Consider the following 16,389-nt stretch of genomic DNA (forward strand, 5'->3'; position numbering starts at 1 on the left):
TCACCCTCATGTGGTCCTGCAGGTCAAAACTGACCCGTTTGAAAATCTGGAAAAAAATATATATTTTCATAGTGAAACTTCTGATGTCCACATTTTCAACATTTTTGGGAAATCTTTGAACATTTTTTGGTGGAAAAACAGAAATGTTAAAAATGTTTCTAAAGAACATTCATAAAAAATCTACCAAAATCCAGCGAATTTCCCTGGATTTTGGTTGATTTTTATGTGAATGTTCTAAAAGAAAATATCAGAAGTTTTACTGATATATATGGAATCACTTCAGATATTTTTAGGATTTTTTGGAAGATTTTTTACTCATTTTTTGAAAATATTTACAAGAATTTTCCCCAAATTTGGGGGAATTTTTTTTTTAAAATAAAACTTTTAAGGGAAACTTTCAAGGAATTATTGGAATTTTCTTCCCGAAGGTTTTGCAAATTTTCAGAAATTTGGGGAATTTTTTTGCTGAATTTTTGGATTCTTTTCAGACAAGGAAACAATATTTTTGGTGCCTGTAAATGAGGACAACAGGAGGGTTAAGTGTTTAGTTTGCTTTTTTAAAGTTTTCTTTGTCTTTTCTGTTGTTTTACCATTGTATTGTTTTATTCGCTTGCTGCTTTGTTCAATGTTTTATTGTTCATTGTTTTCCTTTTTCGATGTTTGTGTCTTAAGCGTTTAGTTGCTTTTTAAAAATACTTTCTGTCTTTTCTGTTTTTACTTTTTTATGTTTTATTGTTCCTTTTTCCCTCGTTGTATGTTTGTGTCTCTGTGTTTAGTTGTTTGTTTTTTTGTTTTGTCTTTTCTGTTGCTTTAGTATTTTTAATGATTTATTGTAACTTTAAAAGAATGTCTTATTGTATTTTTGTTGACATTTTGTTGTCTTGCTGCCTTTGTTAAATGTTTTATTGTTACTTTTATTTCCATCTGTTGATGTTCGTGTCTTTTAAAGTGTTTCGTTGTGTTTAAGATTTCTTTGCTGTTTTAGTTTTTAATGTTTTATTGTAATTTTAAAAATGTCTTGTCTGATACTTTGTTGACTTTTTATCTTTTTAATGTTTAACAATTTCAGGAATATTAATCTTCCCTTAGGTTTTATTGTCTTCTTTACTTGTTTGTTGTTGCTTTTTTTCTTAAAGTGTTGTTTTATTACTGTTGCTTTTAAATGTTGCTGTCTTTTCTGGTGCTTGGTCTTTTTTTCAAGCTTCTTTTCAGATATTTTAATGTCTTTTTCAACATTTCATTGCTGCTCTATTTTTGTAAAGCACTACATTTTTTAAAGCTACTATAGAAATGTTTATTATTATTACTATTATTATAATTATTATTATTATTATTATTATTATTATTATTATTATTATGATTATGATTATTATTATTATTATTATTATTATTATTATTATTATTATTATTATTATTATTATTATTATTAATAATAATAATAATAATAATAATAATAATAATAATAAATAATAATAATCCATTTGTTAGGCTTAATATAGACGTCAGTGGTGGTTACGTAAAAGTAGGCAGCTATTAAAACACTGACGGAAATGCCACTACAGAGTACACAACTTGTACATGTGAATGGAATGTTTTTAATTTCTCACTAGTTCACGCTTACCACTGTATCAACTCGTTTTGGGTTTTTTTTATTGAAAGACATTTAAAAATGTGAAAACAGTGAAATATGTATGTGCAGAAGTACGCTACAGGTTCATCCATCTGTACTAAAGGTCATTTAATTAGTTACAAAAGAACCACTAAAATAGAACGTTACAGCTAACAGTAGATCCTTATCGTACTCTAGATTTAGGATCTTTTTAGTTTATACTGTCATCAAAAGGAGTATATTCCTAAATAAAGCTGTGTTTAATCAAAATATTACAAATTAAGACTTATTAACCGTTTCAACACAGGAGGTCTGGTTGCAGAGGCTTTAATGGGAACCATAGATTGCTTCAGTAATAACATAATTAAGCATACATATTTTTAAAATGCATATTTAAATGTTTCTTATACAGTCTATGATGGGAAACTGACTGTCAGGTTCATTTTTAAGTGAGGCAGCAGGAGAACCAGTCAATTTTTTGCACCCAAAATCCCTTTAATAGGCTGATCAGACCTCGACACTCAACTATAAAGCTAAACCTCAAAATTCACAACAAACACAAATAATATTCTAAACTATTAAAATAACTTCTTTCCTATCAGCACAGAGCTTTAGGTAGCATTAAAAGGCCCACTTCTAATTCATTTAATTCAATTTTAAGTGAGCATCAAACATTCTGCAGGAGAAAATAACTTTAAACTCAGTACATCCATTTCAGATATAGTTTTATCTTTTAAATTTTAATGTTTTTTTCTTTTCAGTTACCACATCAAAGTCAGTCACACTCGCCCGTGTTTACCCTGTCTTCTTTTAACACCAGTGTTGATGGTAAAAACATGCTTTTAATGAAGCCAATCCAGGATATACAGACATCTGACAACACTGAATATGCTTACAGTACAACTGAGAAGTTTAGGATTTACTGGACCCTGTCTGGAAAAACAACCAGGACTCATAAATACAAATTTCGTCCTCAGAATGAACAATTTCTTCACATCTCTGAATGTGGAGATTCCAGTGCTTTTTAATAACGAATACGAGGCGAAGACGTCAGCCTGCCAGGTACGTCCATCTCCAAACAGTGCTGTACTCTCCCTCGGATTAATCTCATGAGCACACGGGGGGTAAACATTTCATGACAAAAATAAACTCACAGAGTGGTGAATTCAATCTGTATCACACAATAAACATGACAAATATATCTGCGTTTGAAGTAGTGCATCGTTTTTCTCAATTAAGGAATGTATATGACGTATACACACTCACACACACACACACAGAGCGGGAAAATCTAAATCGAGTGAATAAAATCTGACTTTTTCCCCCCAATGAAAAGAGGAGTTTCCATTTCTCTGTTCAAAGTGGAATTCTCTACGACAAACCAAACATTTCTGCCTTCACCCGGACTGATTTAAAGCTTGAATCACACCAACAAATAGATAAAGCAGGCATGAGAAGAGGAGGAGCGATTGATGAGAGGCACTTCACATGGCGGTTCTCCATCATTCTGATCTGTCAGTGAACTGGTCATAGCGAGGTCTGGGAATCTCACTGTCAGTCTAAGTTCACCTTCCTGGTTTTAAATCTCTGAATACCTGCATCTGTTAAAGAAAACAGATGACAGATGAGGAAGATGCAACTTTTTTCTGTCAGATAAAACAATGACTTCAGGACTCGTGGTGATTGGCAGCGTCCGGGGTTCATGTTGTGTGTGAGAATGGAAACAGGAAAATGGCTTCATCCCCGTGTGTCTATCTGCAGCTGCTGCTGCTGCTAGGGGCTCGCCTTCCTCGCGCTGACCAGGTAGCCCTTTGACTTGATGATGCCTCTGCTCTTGACGATGATGGAGTAACGCAGGACCCACTCCAGCCTCCAGTCGGCGATGCTCAGGTCCTGAGCTCCTTCCTGAACCGCCTCCTGGAATGTGGCCGCCGACATCAGCTCTGGAGAAGATAACGACGGGAAGGAGCAGTTTAAAACTCACAAAAAAAACATCAAGACATGCAGCTTACACTAGTTAAACTGGGCAGTCAAGATTCATTGTGTTTTAATCCTAATTATTCCCACTCAAGGCAGTAATTCATTCTTTACAAGATAGGCCATAAATGTATATTTTCCATTTGTATAAAGGTTAAGTCATTTCCTAAAAAACTGGAACTCAAACAGGACTGGAGAGTAAATCTATTAGGAGATATTTGAATAAAAATCTGTCTCATTATCAAATGTTTATCCAGCTTTTAAAGACTAAACACCAACGTTGTAGAAAACATATGTTTAATGATTTTAATAAAGTCAGTTCATAATATAAAGATATCTGACAACATTAAATGTTTACAGTACAGATCAGACATTTGGTAGTTTTTAGTTTTTGTGTTTTCAGTATATTCAGTTATTGTTGCTTTTTAAAAAATGAGTTATTTTCTTGTTAAATTGCCTTTATACATGTTTTATTGTTGTCTTGTTTTTACAATGCCTGGCTTTTCAAAAATTTTATTGTATTTGTTCATTTTTTCTTATTTTACGGCAGATTGCTATTTAAAAAAATGTTTTATTTTTTCAATATTTCATTGTTGCTTTTTAAAAAAAATGTCAGCATCATTTTTAATGTTTCGCTGTTGCTCTTCCTAAAAAGGATGTCTTACTGTCTTTTGTTTTTGTTTAGAATAGAATAAGTTTTTATTGTCACTCTATTAGCAGCAATAAAAGATAAATTACACAAAACAATATTAAACACATTAAAAATATATAGTGTGGCTTTTCTAACAGAAATAATTTCTTTGCTTTGACTTTTTAAATGTTTTACGGTTCCTTTATTAAAAAAAATCTTTGTCATTTCTGTTATTTGTCTTTTTCAGTGTTTTGCTCTTTGATAAAGATGCTTTTATTGCTGTTCTTTTTTGATTATTATTAAACATGTTTTGTTTTTTAAAAAAGCCAATTCATGATACACAGATATGACACTGGATATGTTTACAGTATAACCAAGATCTTTAGGATTTACTGGAACCTGTCTGGAAAAACAAACACTTCTTTCTCAGAATTAAGAGTTTCTTCAGAACATTGGACTGACTAAAAATAAACTACTGTGTTCACAATAAAGACAAAGATAAACTGTTTTCAAGCTTTAGCTGCACAGAAAATGTTCAGTTCTCTCTGTTGGCTTTGGGTTTTTTACTGTATTTGCTAAAAACAGAGAACTTGAGTGGGAACAAATGGAGTCTGTTTTAAAACCCACAAACATCATCACTTTCTTCATGCTAAACAAAACACAAACCTGGACTATAAATAAAAATAAAAAAATCAAACAAACCCTCCTGACCAACAGTAAAGAGAAAGCGACCTCACCTTTGGCATCGTTGTGTGTGAGCAGCTGGATATCGAACTCTTTAGCGAAGGCTGTCAGGTCTGGAGGCATCACGCAGCAGGAGGCCAGATTTACCTGGTTACTGCTGGGCTTCACCTGGACACACAGGAGAGTTAACCTCAGGGACTGCCAGGTGTGTCAGTGGTGCTCTGCTCACAGCTCATTATACTTCATTGTGTTTAAAGCTGCAATCAGAGTTCAACGTCTCAGATGACTCAAATTAAAATCTAAAATCATCACATTTTTGGAAGAATTTCTGCTCGACAATCTCTGATTTTTTTTTTAGAGCATAACGTATGGATATTTCTAAATGGACTTGTGAAATTTTACCTTGAAAAAAAAAATCCACTTTGAGCACAATAAACTTGAGGCTGTTTGAACGACAACATCTAAAGAACTGTTAAAGATAAAAGCCTTAAATGTTCACCGATATTTCTCATCATGCCTTTAATTCTTCTAATTAATGATATGGCAGTATTCAGTTTATTATTTTAGTTTGTAGTGGTCATTGTATTAGAGCTAATGCTTCATTGTATTAGAAGCCTTGCTGTGTCACATGATAAAAGTGGAAAAGTACTGGGACTTGTTTTTGGGGGGAAAAGTACTGAAGGTCGTGAAACTGAGTTTCTTTTTGAGTGAAACTATAAGTTTTGTCAGCCTGCCTCACTGGACAGACTCACTCTGATATCTTGTATGTCTCTTCTGCTGCAGAAAAAGGATTTTGTTCACATTAAAAGAAAACCAGGAAACAACGATCCTGACTATAAGGTGTTTACTGAGAAGTTCAAATCTCCACAGCAAGTTCTTGTTTTGGTATAACTTGTCACGCCTGCTCAGTTATCAGTTATGAAAGTCCAACAAAAATACCTTTTTTTCTTTTTTTTTAAATAAATATGTCATATTAAAAGTATTCTATACGTTTTGTTTTGTATTATTGTGACATGAAGCTACATATGGTTCAGAAAATATCACTTCTGTGTTATCAGTTTATCACTAAAATGTGCTCAAAGATGGGACTTTTCGTGATTTTTCAACTCACCTATAATCAGGGAATGTTTGATCTACTTGCCAAATATTGCAGCTTCTGAATCAACGACATGATGAGAAAAAACGGTGAAAATTTCAGGCTTTTATTTTGAACAGTTCCTGAGATACTTTTGTTCAAACAGCCTCAAATTTGTAAGTGTGGAAAAATGTGCTGAAAGTGGGTTGAGAGGCTTTTTCTTTTTATTATTTGATACATCTTTCTAAAATTTCACAGATACCATTTTAAATATCTTCAGTTTGATTTGAAAAAAAATTCAAGCAAATCAGAGGTGGCCGAGCAGAAGGCCTCTGATGATTTTAGATAAACCTACACAACCTTCCCACTGACCTGAGCCCAGTTGTAGAGCTGCTCCAGCAGATCTTTGTCCAGGTCAGAGGTTCCGATGGCTGCGATCTTTTGACTCCTGACCAGAGCCTCCAGCTGCTCCCAGGCTGGCTGCAGGTGAGCCAGACTCTGGCAGTCACCCTCCAGAGGGCCAGGGGGCGCTATGATCACCGAGTCCAGCTGAGACACCGCCAGCGTCTGGCAGGCTGGACATCAGAGACGAACGAGGTCAAATCACAGAAAAGAGTTTGGATTTCTAAGGTTTGAGAGAGACATGAGTCAGTTTTAACGAGGCCGAAAACTCACCCATCTCCACTGCATCTCTGATGGACGACTGACCCGACTCACACAGGAACAACTTGACTGTGGAAACAAGGCAACGATAAACGCATCATCCCCAACATGCTGTAGCTATTTTGTTGAGTCTGGTAGGTTTAAACCCTTAGTACTACGTAGTATTTAGTAGTAGTTAGTATTTCCTACTACTTTTATTCTCCCTTTAGTCAGTCATGAATTGGGTCAATCCATGTCAACTCAATGAGATTAGTAGAAGTCAGGTGTTTGACCCTCTCAGAATCTGTTGAAACTTTGTAGGAATCATCTTTGACATCTGCCCATTTTTTAAACTGAAGTTCAAGCATTTTCATAATTTTTCATCCAATGGACATTTTCAATAAATCTCTCGAATGAGATGCCACTTTCAGACATCCAAATCTCTTGAAGTAAACGTTCTAGAGTCTTCAGATTTTCAGGAGATGTTTAATCTATCTCTAATACATGTGATCTATTTGATCAATGTTTCTGTGAGAATATTATCTTCATGAAATTACCTGTGCTTAGAAAGTTTTCATTTGTTTGTAGAAATGGGAGTTATGGCCAATCAAAGATGTTACAGGTTAAAAAAAAGTAGTTATTTTCCAAACAGCCAGATAGACATCTTGATTCATGGGTACGTTGATGAAATTTGGGATGATAAGAGATGAAAGTATCATCTACTTGAAAGGAGAGTTTCAACATACTTCCATACTGTCTTTATGCTCAAATACTTCATCTATTTCTTGTTTTACACACATGCATTAAAACTGCATTCTTGCTTTCTGCCAGCAGGGGGTGAATCTTCTTCTGGCAAAAACAAGTCTGATTGTACAGAAGTCTACGAGAAAATCAAACTAGGATCAGGCCATGAAGACAAGGAAGGATGTTGAATCTTTGCACACCAGTAGAAGATACTTCCATGTCTTATTATCCCAAATTTCACCAACCTAACCATGATTCAAGATGTCCATCTGGCATTTTGGATATTAATTGCTTTTTTTAAACCTCTGTCACCTTTGATTGGCCGTAACTCCCATTTCTACAAACACATGAAAGCTTTCTAAGCATAATAGCATTCAGACATTATTCTCACAGTAACACAGATGAAATAGATCCTACATATTAGATAGACTTTTGAAAATTGGCCTTATTTGCAATTTTTGAACAAATCTTGAATCTGAGAGGTCTTCAGCTCAAAACTGAGGCTTGCCTGCCAGAATTTGCTGCATTCTCTCCATTCATCAGAAACTTCTGGACATCTCCTGAAAATGTAAGGGCTCTAAGACGTATAAGTCAAGAGATCTGGACATCTGAAAGTGGCAGCTTATTCAAGTTCCAACATGCGATAGATTAACTGAAAATGTCCATTGGGTGAAAAATCATGAAAATGTTGGAATTTCAGCTTTAAAGATAGGCAGACGTCAGTTTCAGATGCCAAAAATGATTCCTACAAAGTCTCAACAGATTCTGAGATGGTCAAACAACCACCTTCACTGAGGTGACATGGATTGATTGGAGATGCTCTGATCAATCTGTCAGCCTCTGAGTTCAGGGATTTTCTTTACAAACAACTTTCTAAGGGGTTTTAGAAACAGGCGAGGCGAATAAATGGAAATCCTGACATGTTTTTATTAAAACCTGTGTTTTTTTCTAACCAGACGTGTCTCAACAACTTGTTTAATAAAAGAAAAGCTAAGAAGTATTCTGATTAATGCAAGCATGTGTTTGCTTGTATCGTAACACCATTTATTAATATGTCTGTGTAGATTCTTAGTCATCCAGATTGTGGTAATCCTCACAAAGACGCAGCTGGATTTCTCTTAGGTTCTTGAATTTGCTCTCAGAAATGAAGTGAACCAGACAAAACTTGCTCATGGACAAATGTATTACAAAACAAACACATATAAAAGAAAAGAAACACATGACAAGCATCTCTGAACATCACCTGTGCACATTAAAAGCATTTTAGAGAAGCAGAATTTCATCTTCTGTGTCGCTTTGGAGATTTAAAGCTACAGTGTATTCCAGAAGTATTTTTGCTGTGTTTGTTGAAAATCTCTTTATATTCTAACAGCAATCAATAAATCAAGTGCTCTGATTGAAAGAAAAACATGTGTTATCAGTGACAAATCACGGGCCTGTAAAAGGACTGTCCAATCAGGGCATCAAGTCTGTATAAGATGACTGGATAACGTACCTGTCTAACAACATACCTGCACCAGCTCCTGCTGCATTCAAAATTACTTTAAGTACAAATTAGTGCTTTTTCATGCAGTACGCACACAACTATTGTGTCATAATATTGCATTCAAACAAGTGTCATTTGATGGTATTTGTCTTAGTTAAGCTGGCTTTGAGCAGGTAGTTTTGCAGATGAGTGACATAACATCTTTGTGTTTTTTTAGATATGAGGTATTTATAATGGACCTGAAAACCAAAACTGTCTGTCTCTGCAGAAATAGGTTTGGATCTGCAGGTCTAGTCCTCCAGCAGCACTCATCGGTTTTGGAGGAGTGGTTTTGGATGGCGCCCTTAAGGGAGGCATTTTTTCCCAGGAATCTCGATTACTCTTCCTGTTTGTACAATCCAGCACAACAAAACCAGCACTGACCTGAAACCTTCACCTCCTCCCTCTCTTCAGGTGTGATAGCATCTGTTGCCTCAGAGAGGAAGCAGTCCAGCGTCTCTGGCAGCTCCTACGAGATTAAAAACACACACACATTAACTACAGACCACAGGACTGAAGCTATTTGCAGACATGTAAAAGCATGACGTTCCTCATCTGTCTGTTTATTCCAAGTGTTTTTTTGTCAGTCGAGTCACTTCGTGTCAGACAGAATTTGGAAAATATGCTGCTGCACTGTCTCAGATTCTGTTTAAAATTTGCTTATTCGATATTTGGGACACAGAACTAACTTTCAACTGAATATTGTGAATTAGAGTTTTCAGACCTGCAAATTTTTGTATTTTCATCTCTAAAAAAGCATCATGAAAGGGGTTAATATCTCCAGAAATAGAACTCTCACATCTATGAAATTTGGTGAGGACATGGACAGAATAGTTCCTAGAAGGAAATGGCTTCAGAAGACACTAAAGTTTTAATTATGAACCCTTGAAAATGGCAAAAAAGTGCAACATTTTTAACTGAGTGTATGCAGGGCTTCAGTGGGCTTTTATTTATTTATAAGGCTATTGTTTTGTTGCCTTGTGATGTCAGTTCTTCATTTACACACTCAGACTGATTGAGCTGCAGATGCCGGCGGTTTTTACAGACCTTTGAAAATCTAGTTTATCTTATCATGCACTTGCAGCCTGGAAGAACCTGCAGAGCAATATGAAGCATTTTAATCTTTTGGGCAATCCAGGTTTTAAATTTCATTTTATTTTACCTTCAACTGCACTTGTTTTTAGTTATTTCCAACATGTTTAAATGCTGTAATTCATGGTTTCCTGTTTTGCTAACTTTGCCTTTTTATATTTTTCTGCTAAATAAAAATTAATTTGTAATTGTATTTGTTATTGTTAACCAAGTTTCTCATTTGTGTGCCAACATCTTTTATTTTCTTATTTAGCTACATTGCAAATGAAGCATCCAAATTTTGGTATTTAAAAAAAAAAGGGGGTTGAATAAATGACAAATTTCTGCTCTACCATCGTCAATCCGCCTGAATTTTTTATAGCCTAAAATATGGATATTTATACATATATTTGTGAAATTTTAGCTTGGTATGTTGAAAACTTTTCCAGATATATAGTTTGCTCATCAACCTACTTTCAGCATGGTATTTTTTTTAGCACTTTGAAATTTGAGGTTAAATTAAAGATAAAAGCCTGAAATTTTCACTGTTATTTCCCTTCTCTTCTGTTATTAAAAAAAACTTATTTCTTGGGTGTGTTTAGACAAGAACTGTTAAGAAAATATCACTAGTTGAGTTCTATTTTTCTACATTTGTTGATTTTCATGACAGCTCCATTTTAAATGAGACCTCCAAACCTTCGTGTTTAAAATAAGGGTTGAATGAAGAATGGATTTTCAAAGTGCAGCTGACAACTGTACTTGATGAGTGTTGTGTGACAGGAACATGGAAGTCAGCTTGTGTTCTACATAAAGCACAACCTGAAACCACGACTCGAGCGTGGGGTTTTAACCACATCCCTGCAGCGGGTGCATCTCATGAGCTTTGTGTCTGCAAGTATTTCAGACCCTCAACTGCAGCTCTTTGTCTATTTGAGTCCGGTGGGCGTGGTGATAAGAGCTGAGGCAGATTAGCTGAGCCTAACAAAACAGCCGGATCAGGAGTCGGTCCAGCAGGAACGGTGCTTCACAACAACTCCTGCAGACTTTTGAACGTCCAATTTCAGCATCTTCAGACCACAATACTTCAGCTGAAACATATAAACCGCTTTCTAGAAATCATTTTGCAGTTAACAGGCCTTTAAAACCTCCTCAACAGATGGGTTTTTTTACCCTCCACCCACCCCTCTGAGAGAACAGACAGATGCACATTTGGAATGACGCCTTTGGCAAGCAGCGTTGGATGAACATTCATCGTGACAGATTCTTTTCACTGAGCCCAGAGGCGCTTTGCTGCCCATCGTTGCAGTTATTCTACTCCCCCGAACACTGGAATCCAACAGTCCGATGTTTCACATGCTGACGCTCTGACCAAAGTCAATACAAAATACCACCGAGTGAGGAAACGCGGGATAAACTGTTGAATTGTATGAAAACTGTGGACGCTCCCTCACCTTGGATGACACTTTGTTCGTGGAAAACCAGTCGCTCAGCGTCGCCTGAATGCAGTCTCGAAGCTGGAAAATCAAGCAGAGACAAAGTTACACGAACATCCACAATTTGTCCTCAAGAAACCCTAAAACTGAGCTGCAATCCGGCATCACACTCCACACCAACAACCAGAAAATCTAAGTCACCAAGTGTGATAAGTGGAAAAAATGCCCCTCTCAAAACAAGCAAAAAACACTTATTTCAGGGAACTTTCACCTTGAAATAAGTGAAAAAATCTGCCAATAGAACAAGTGAAAAATGTCTTGGTAAGATTTCTGGAAATAAGATATATTTAGAATACCGAGATCTTAAAATTAGCTGGGAAAACTTATTTTAAGCTCTATTTTACCAGGATTGTCAAGCTTAGGTGGCTTAAAATGAGCCAGATACGCTAAAAAAAAAAAATAGTTTTTCACTCAAAAATACATTTTTGCTTTCATGTAACCTCCTAATTTGAGATGTATTAACTCTCCTGTTGTCTTCATTTATGGGCACCAAAAAATATTGTTTCCTTGTCTGAAAAAAATCCAAAAACCAGCAAAAAAAAAATCCCCAACTTTCTGAAAATTTGCAAAACCTTCAGGAAGAAAATTCCAATAATTCCTTAAAAGTTTCCCCGAAAAGTTTATTTATTTTTTATTTTTTTTTAAATCCCCATATTTGGCAACAAAATTCTTGTAAATAATTTCAAAAAATGAGTAAAAATCTTGCAGAAAAATCCTAAAAATATCTAAATTGATTCCATACATATATCAGTTAAACTTCTAATAGTTTATTTAAGAACATTCACAAAAAATCAACGAAAATCTAGCAAAATTCACTGGATTTTGGTTGATTTTTTTTGTAAATGTTCTTAGGAAACATTTTTAACATTTATTTTTTTCACCACAAAATGTTCAAAAATTTCCCAAAAATGTTGAAAATGTGGACATCAGAAGTTTCACTATGAATTTTTTTTTTTTTTCCCACATTTTCAAACTTTAGAACGGGTCAATTTGACCTGCAGGACGACACGAGGGTTAAACTTATTTTGAATTTTCTTGTAAAATTCAACTCAAAACAAGATAATTTCAAGATTGTTTGACTTAACAAGATATTTAAGATGCATTATCTTAAAACAAGTCCCTCCATCTGCTGAAATGTCTCTTGTTCAGTGAATTTATCTTAAATCAAGTGAGATGAGACATTTTGACTAAAAATATGACAAATAGACTTGGTAAGATTTTAAGTTTTTGCAGTGCAGTATATATATCTTATGTCTTTAATTTATAGATGTGTTGATTTTTCTTACTGTCACATTAGCTGCTGTGACATTGCAAATTTCCCCTTGTGGGACGAATAAAGGATATTCTATTCTATTCTACTCTAAAAACCAGTCGGACCAACTTTGCAAAAGGTCAGTCGTAGTGTGGGATAAGGACAGGAGATAAGCCGGGTTCAAGGACCAATGAATGGTTTATTTTAAAATACGCCTCCCGTCTGTCTACAAAGGGTGTGTTCGACAGCTGCAGCAGTTGTCTGAGGAGCGCATGAATGAGCGAGACATGTTTGTGAGTGTCGACGGCAGCAGAAAATGTGGAACAAGCTGAAACAGGAAGATGTGAATCGGAGGACAGACAGAGGTTTAAACAGGACTGAACATTCAGCTAACAAACCTCGATTCTGATGTCTCAACCAGGCGGCGAAATACGAACAAAAATTCAAAGTAGCTGCAAAAATGGTCATAATGTTGCAGGAGGACATGTTCAATAACTTTGTAAAACATGTTTCTGCATCATATACTAAATATTCTGTGGCATGATGTCAGTAGGGCTGCAATTTACAATAATTTTCATATTACTTTCTCAATCAGTTGGTTAACATTGGGTTCACAACATGTCAAAATAAAGTGTGAAATGTGTCAATCAGTGTTTCCCAAAGCTCAGACTAACTTCCTCAAATGTCTTGCTTTGTCCACAATCTAAAGACATTCAGTTTACTGCCACAGAGGAGGAAAGAAAACAGAAATATATGAATTTAGGAAACTGGAATGAAGAGAATTTAGATTTTTCTTTTCTGAAATAAATACTTAAAGAAAATCTAGCACCTGCTTTGTTACCAGATCAGTTAATTTATGAAACAAAATACCAAACAATCACTAGTTTCAGCTTCTTGAATGTGAGATTTTCCTCTTTTTCTCACTTTTATATCATTGTTAATGAATGTATTTTAGACTGTTATTGAGACTAAACAAGCATCATGATGAGGCACTATTTAGGCTTTGAGAAAGTATGAATAAAACTGAACAGTCTATTATTCAAAAATACACCATTATCAGCAGCTGCAGCACTAAAATATAGTCATTTTAATAGATTACAGTGCATTATTAATTGTAATAGTACTGTCTTCTTCGTATTGCTGTTACGACTGATGATTTTTTATCCATAATTAATTTGCTGAATCATTTCTATATTAACTTATTAGCTGATTAGTCAAAAAAAAAAAAGTAAATTGTTTACAGCGATTAAAAAATAGAAAACCAACTTGTGAGGGATTACAATCATGCTTCACAGGAAAACTACTGGTGAGGTTTTCATTCTAGAAACAACTGACGCTGAGCTAAAAACAACAACAAAAAAAAAACACATCATCAACGCTTCCGACTAAAGAGCTGCCACACCTCTGCTTATCAGTGAACTGGAGCCAAAATAAACGGTGAGTCACACAAAAGAAAGAAAATCTGTCGCTAATAATAACTAGTTCCGGCTACTCTAATGTGAGTTTTTTTTCTGTTTTTATCACTTTTGTACCATTTTAAATTCAATATTTTTGTGTTTTAGACTGTTGGTCGGTCAAAACAAACCATCTGAAGAGGATTTTTTTAGGTTTTGACAAACTGTCATGGACACAGAACATTATTTTAGTATTACAAAAATACACCAGTATCAGTAGCTGCAGCATTAAATATACTACTGATATCTGGCCAATTATATCAATTTAATCACATTTTGACTCCTGTCTTGTTGGTATTTCTAAAAACCGCCACCGGTAAATGGTATCTAATTGAGATTTTTCTAATGTATATTGCACTTTAATATTGAACAGCTTCAGTTCATTATTTATGGTGCAATATAGGCAATTTAAAACATGTGATTACCACATGAGACACCATCAAATTATAAACCGCACTGTCTTCTAAGGGATGTGGATTTACTATGTTTTTTAATAGCATAGAGATAGAGGAATTATTGCAAAAGTTAAGTAAAATAAGTAAACCAATAACAATAACAATTTAAATTATTCCGATGGGACCTTTTGTAAACAATCTCTGATACTGAAACAGCTTTATGGCTCAGGAACTGCATTCTGATATCAAGTTAAATAAAATAATACAAATAAAAATAACAATCTACATCTTAATTTGCTGCCTTTGCCATTTCTTAACCCTCCTGTTGTCCTCATTTACAGGCACCAAAACATATTGTTTCTTTGTCTGAAAAAAAATCCAAAAATTCAGCAAAGAAAATTCCCCAAATTTCTGAAAATTTGCAAAACCTTCAGGAAGAAAATTCCAGTAATTTCTTAAAGTTTCCCTTAAAAGTTTTATTTTTAAAAACAGCCCCCAAATTTGGCAAGAAAATACAAGAAATTTACAAGAGTAAATATTTTCAAAAAAATAAGTAAAAATCTTCCAAAAACATCCTAAAAATATCTAAAGTGATTCCATATATATCAGTAAAACTTCTGATATTTTCTTTAAGAACATTCACCAAAAAAATCAACCACAATCCCGCGAAATTCGCTGGATTTTGGTTGATTTTTTGTGAATGTTCTTCAGAAACATTTTTTTCCCACCAAAAAATGTTCAAAAATTTCCATAAAATGCTGAAAATGTGGACATCAGAAGTTTCACTGTGATTTTTTTCCCCCACATTTTCAAACTTTAAAACGGGTCAATTTTGACCCATAGGACAGCTCGAGGGTTAATTACATGGTTTTCATCACCTGTTTAGGCGTGCAGGTGAGTCATGTCACCTGTACGATCTGTTACAGTTGAAAACAATCATTCATCTCATTTTACTACCAGGTAACTCCTCAAAATAAACTCAGGTGCAGGACAGAACTTTACAACGAAGCTACTACACTTTAGACCCAAACAGCTGTATAAATATGGACGAATGAAGCATGAAATATTAACTTCTAAACATTCTTGTCAAGTTTTTCTCCATAGTTACGGGTTTTTGTAGCCTCCTCAGGCCGTGTTTTCAGTGAACACCGCTCCCAGGTACCAGTAGCTGGTTCAATGTTCCGCTAACAGCAGGCTAAGCTAACATGCTAACGGTCACCCCGGGACACCGCCGCCTCACCTCCTCGCTCGTTGACCCGGGACACTTCTTCTTCAGGCGGCTCCGGTTCACCAGGTTCCCGGTGTGCAGTCGGAGAGTCTTGGCGTGGTTCAGCAGCTGCTTCGCCTCGGTGCTGTTTTGGGGATCCATGTGCTGCTCGGCGGCTAAGCTAACAAGTTGCTGAACAGTGTTTTGGTGCGGGTATCGGAGGGTCCGGGACGGGAGAAGAGAGGCCGGAGGACAGCAGGTGAGCCCGGCCGCTGCTGGTACTGCTGCTGCTGCTGCTGCTGGAGATAAAATGACGGAGTCAGGATGACTTGCAGTCCCCACTCACCGACCTGCTGCTCCGGTTGTTGCCCAGTGGCTGTTACGGAGGTAAGCCGGTCGGTGCCGCCCACAGGGAGGAGTGGGCTGGAAACCCTGCTCCGGATAACACGGAGCTAGGATCGGCTCAACCCTGGACCGGATCACTGGAGCGGACTCTGGTTCTGGTAGATCCCCTGGAAGACCGCTAAGGTGGAGCCAAAGCTCTTCGGTAAAACCAGGAGCCTAGTCTGACTGTTAGAATACTGTAAATAATACATTAAATAATACTGCAATTAGTATATTTAATAATAT

At 35.7% G+C, this 16,389-nt stretch overlaps 1 protein-coding gene across 1 annotated transcript; it reads right to left on the reverse strand.

The window, feature by feature from the left end:
* Nucleotides 1–1,920: 1,920 nt before the first annotated feature.
* gclm (glutamate-cysteine ligase, modifier subunit) lies at nucleotides 1,921–16,144 on the reverse strand. Its single transcript, XM_023273474.3, has 7 exons — nucleotides 15,793–16,144; nucleotides 11,410–11,472; nucleotides 9,272–9,356; nucleotides 6,652–6,708; nucleotides 6,349–6,551; nucleotides 4,955–5,069; nucleotides 1,921–3,552 (listed from the first exon to the last, which is right to left on the reverse strand). Exons 1-7 carry the CDS (start codon nucleotides 15,919–15,921, stop codon nucleotides 3,383–3,385), a joined length of 822 nt encoding a protein of 273 aa, XP_023129242.1. The 5' UTR covers nucleotides 15,922–16,144; the 3' UTR covers nucleotides 1,921–3,382.
* Between the last annotated feature and the right edge of the window lie 245 nt (nucleotides 16,145–16,389).

The sequence above is a fragment of the Amphiprion ocellaris genome, chromosome 2 (assembly GCF_022539595.1).
Source record: "Amphiprion ocellaris isolate individual 3 ecotype Okinawa chromosome 2, ASM2253959v1, whole genome shotgun sequence".
Classification (NCBI taxonomy): Eukaryota; Metazoa; Chordata; class Actinopteri; family Pomacentridae; genus Amphiprion; species Amphiprion ocellaris.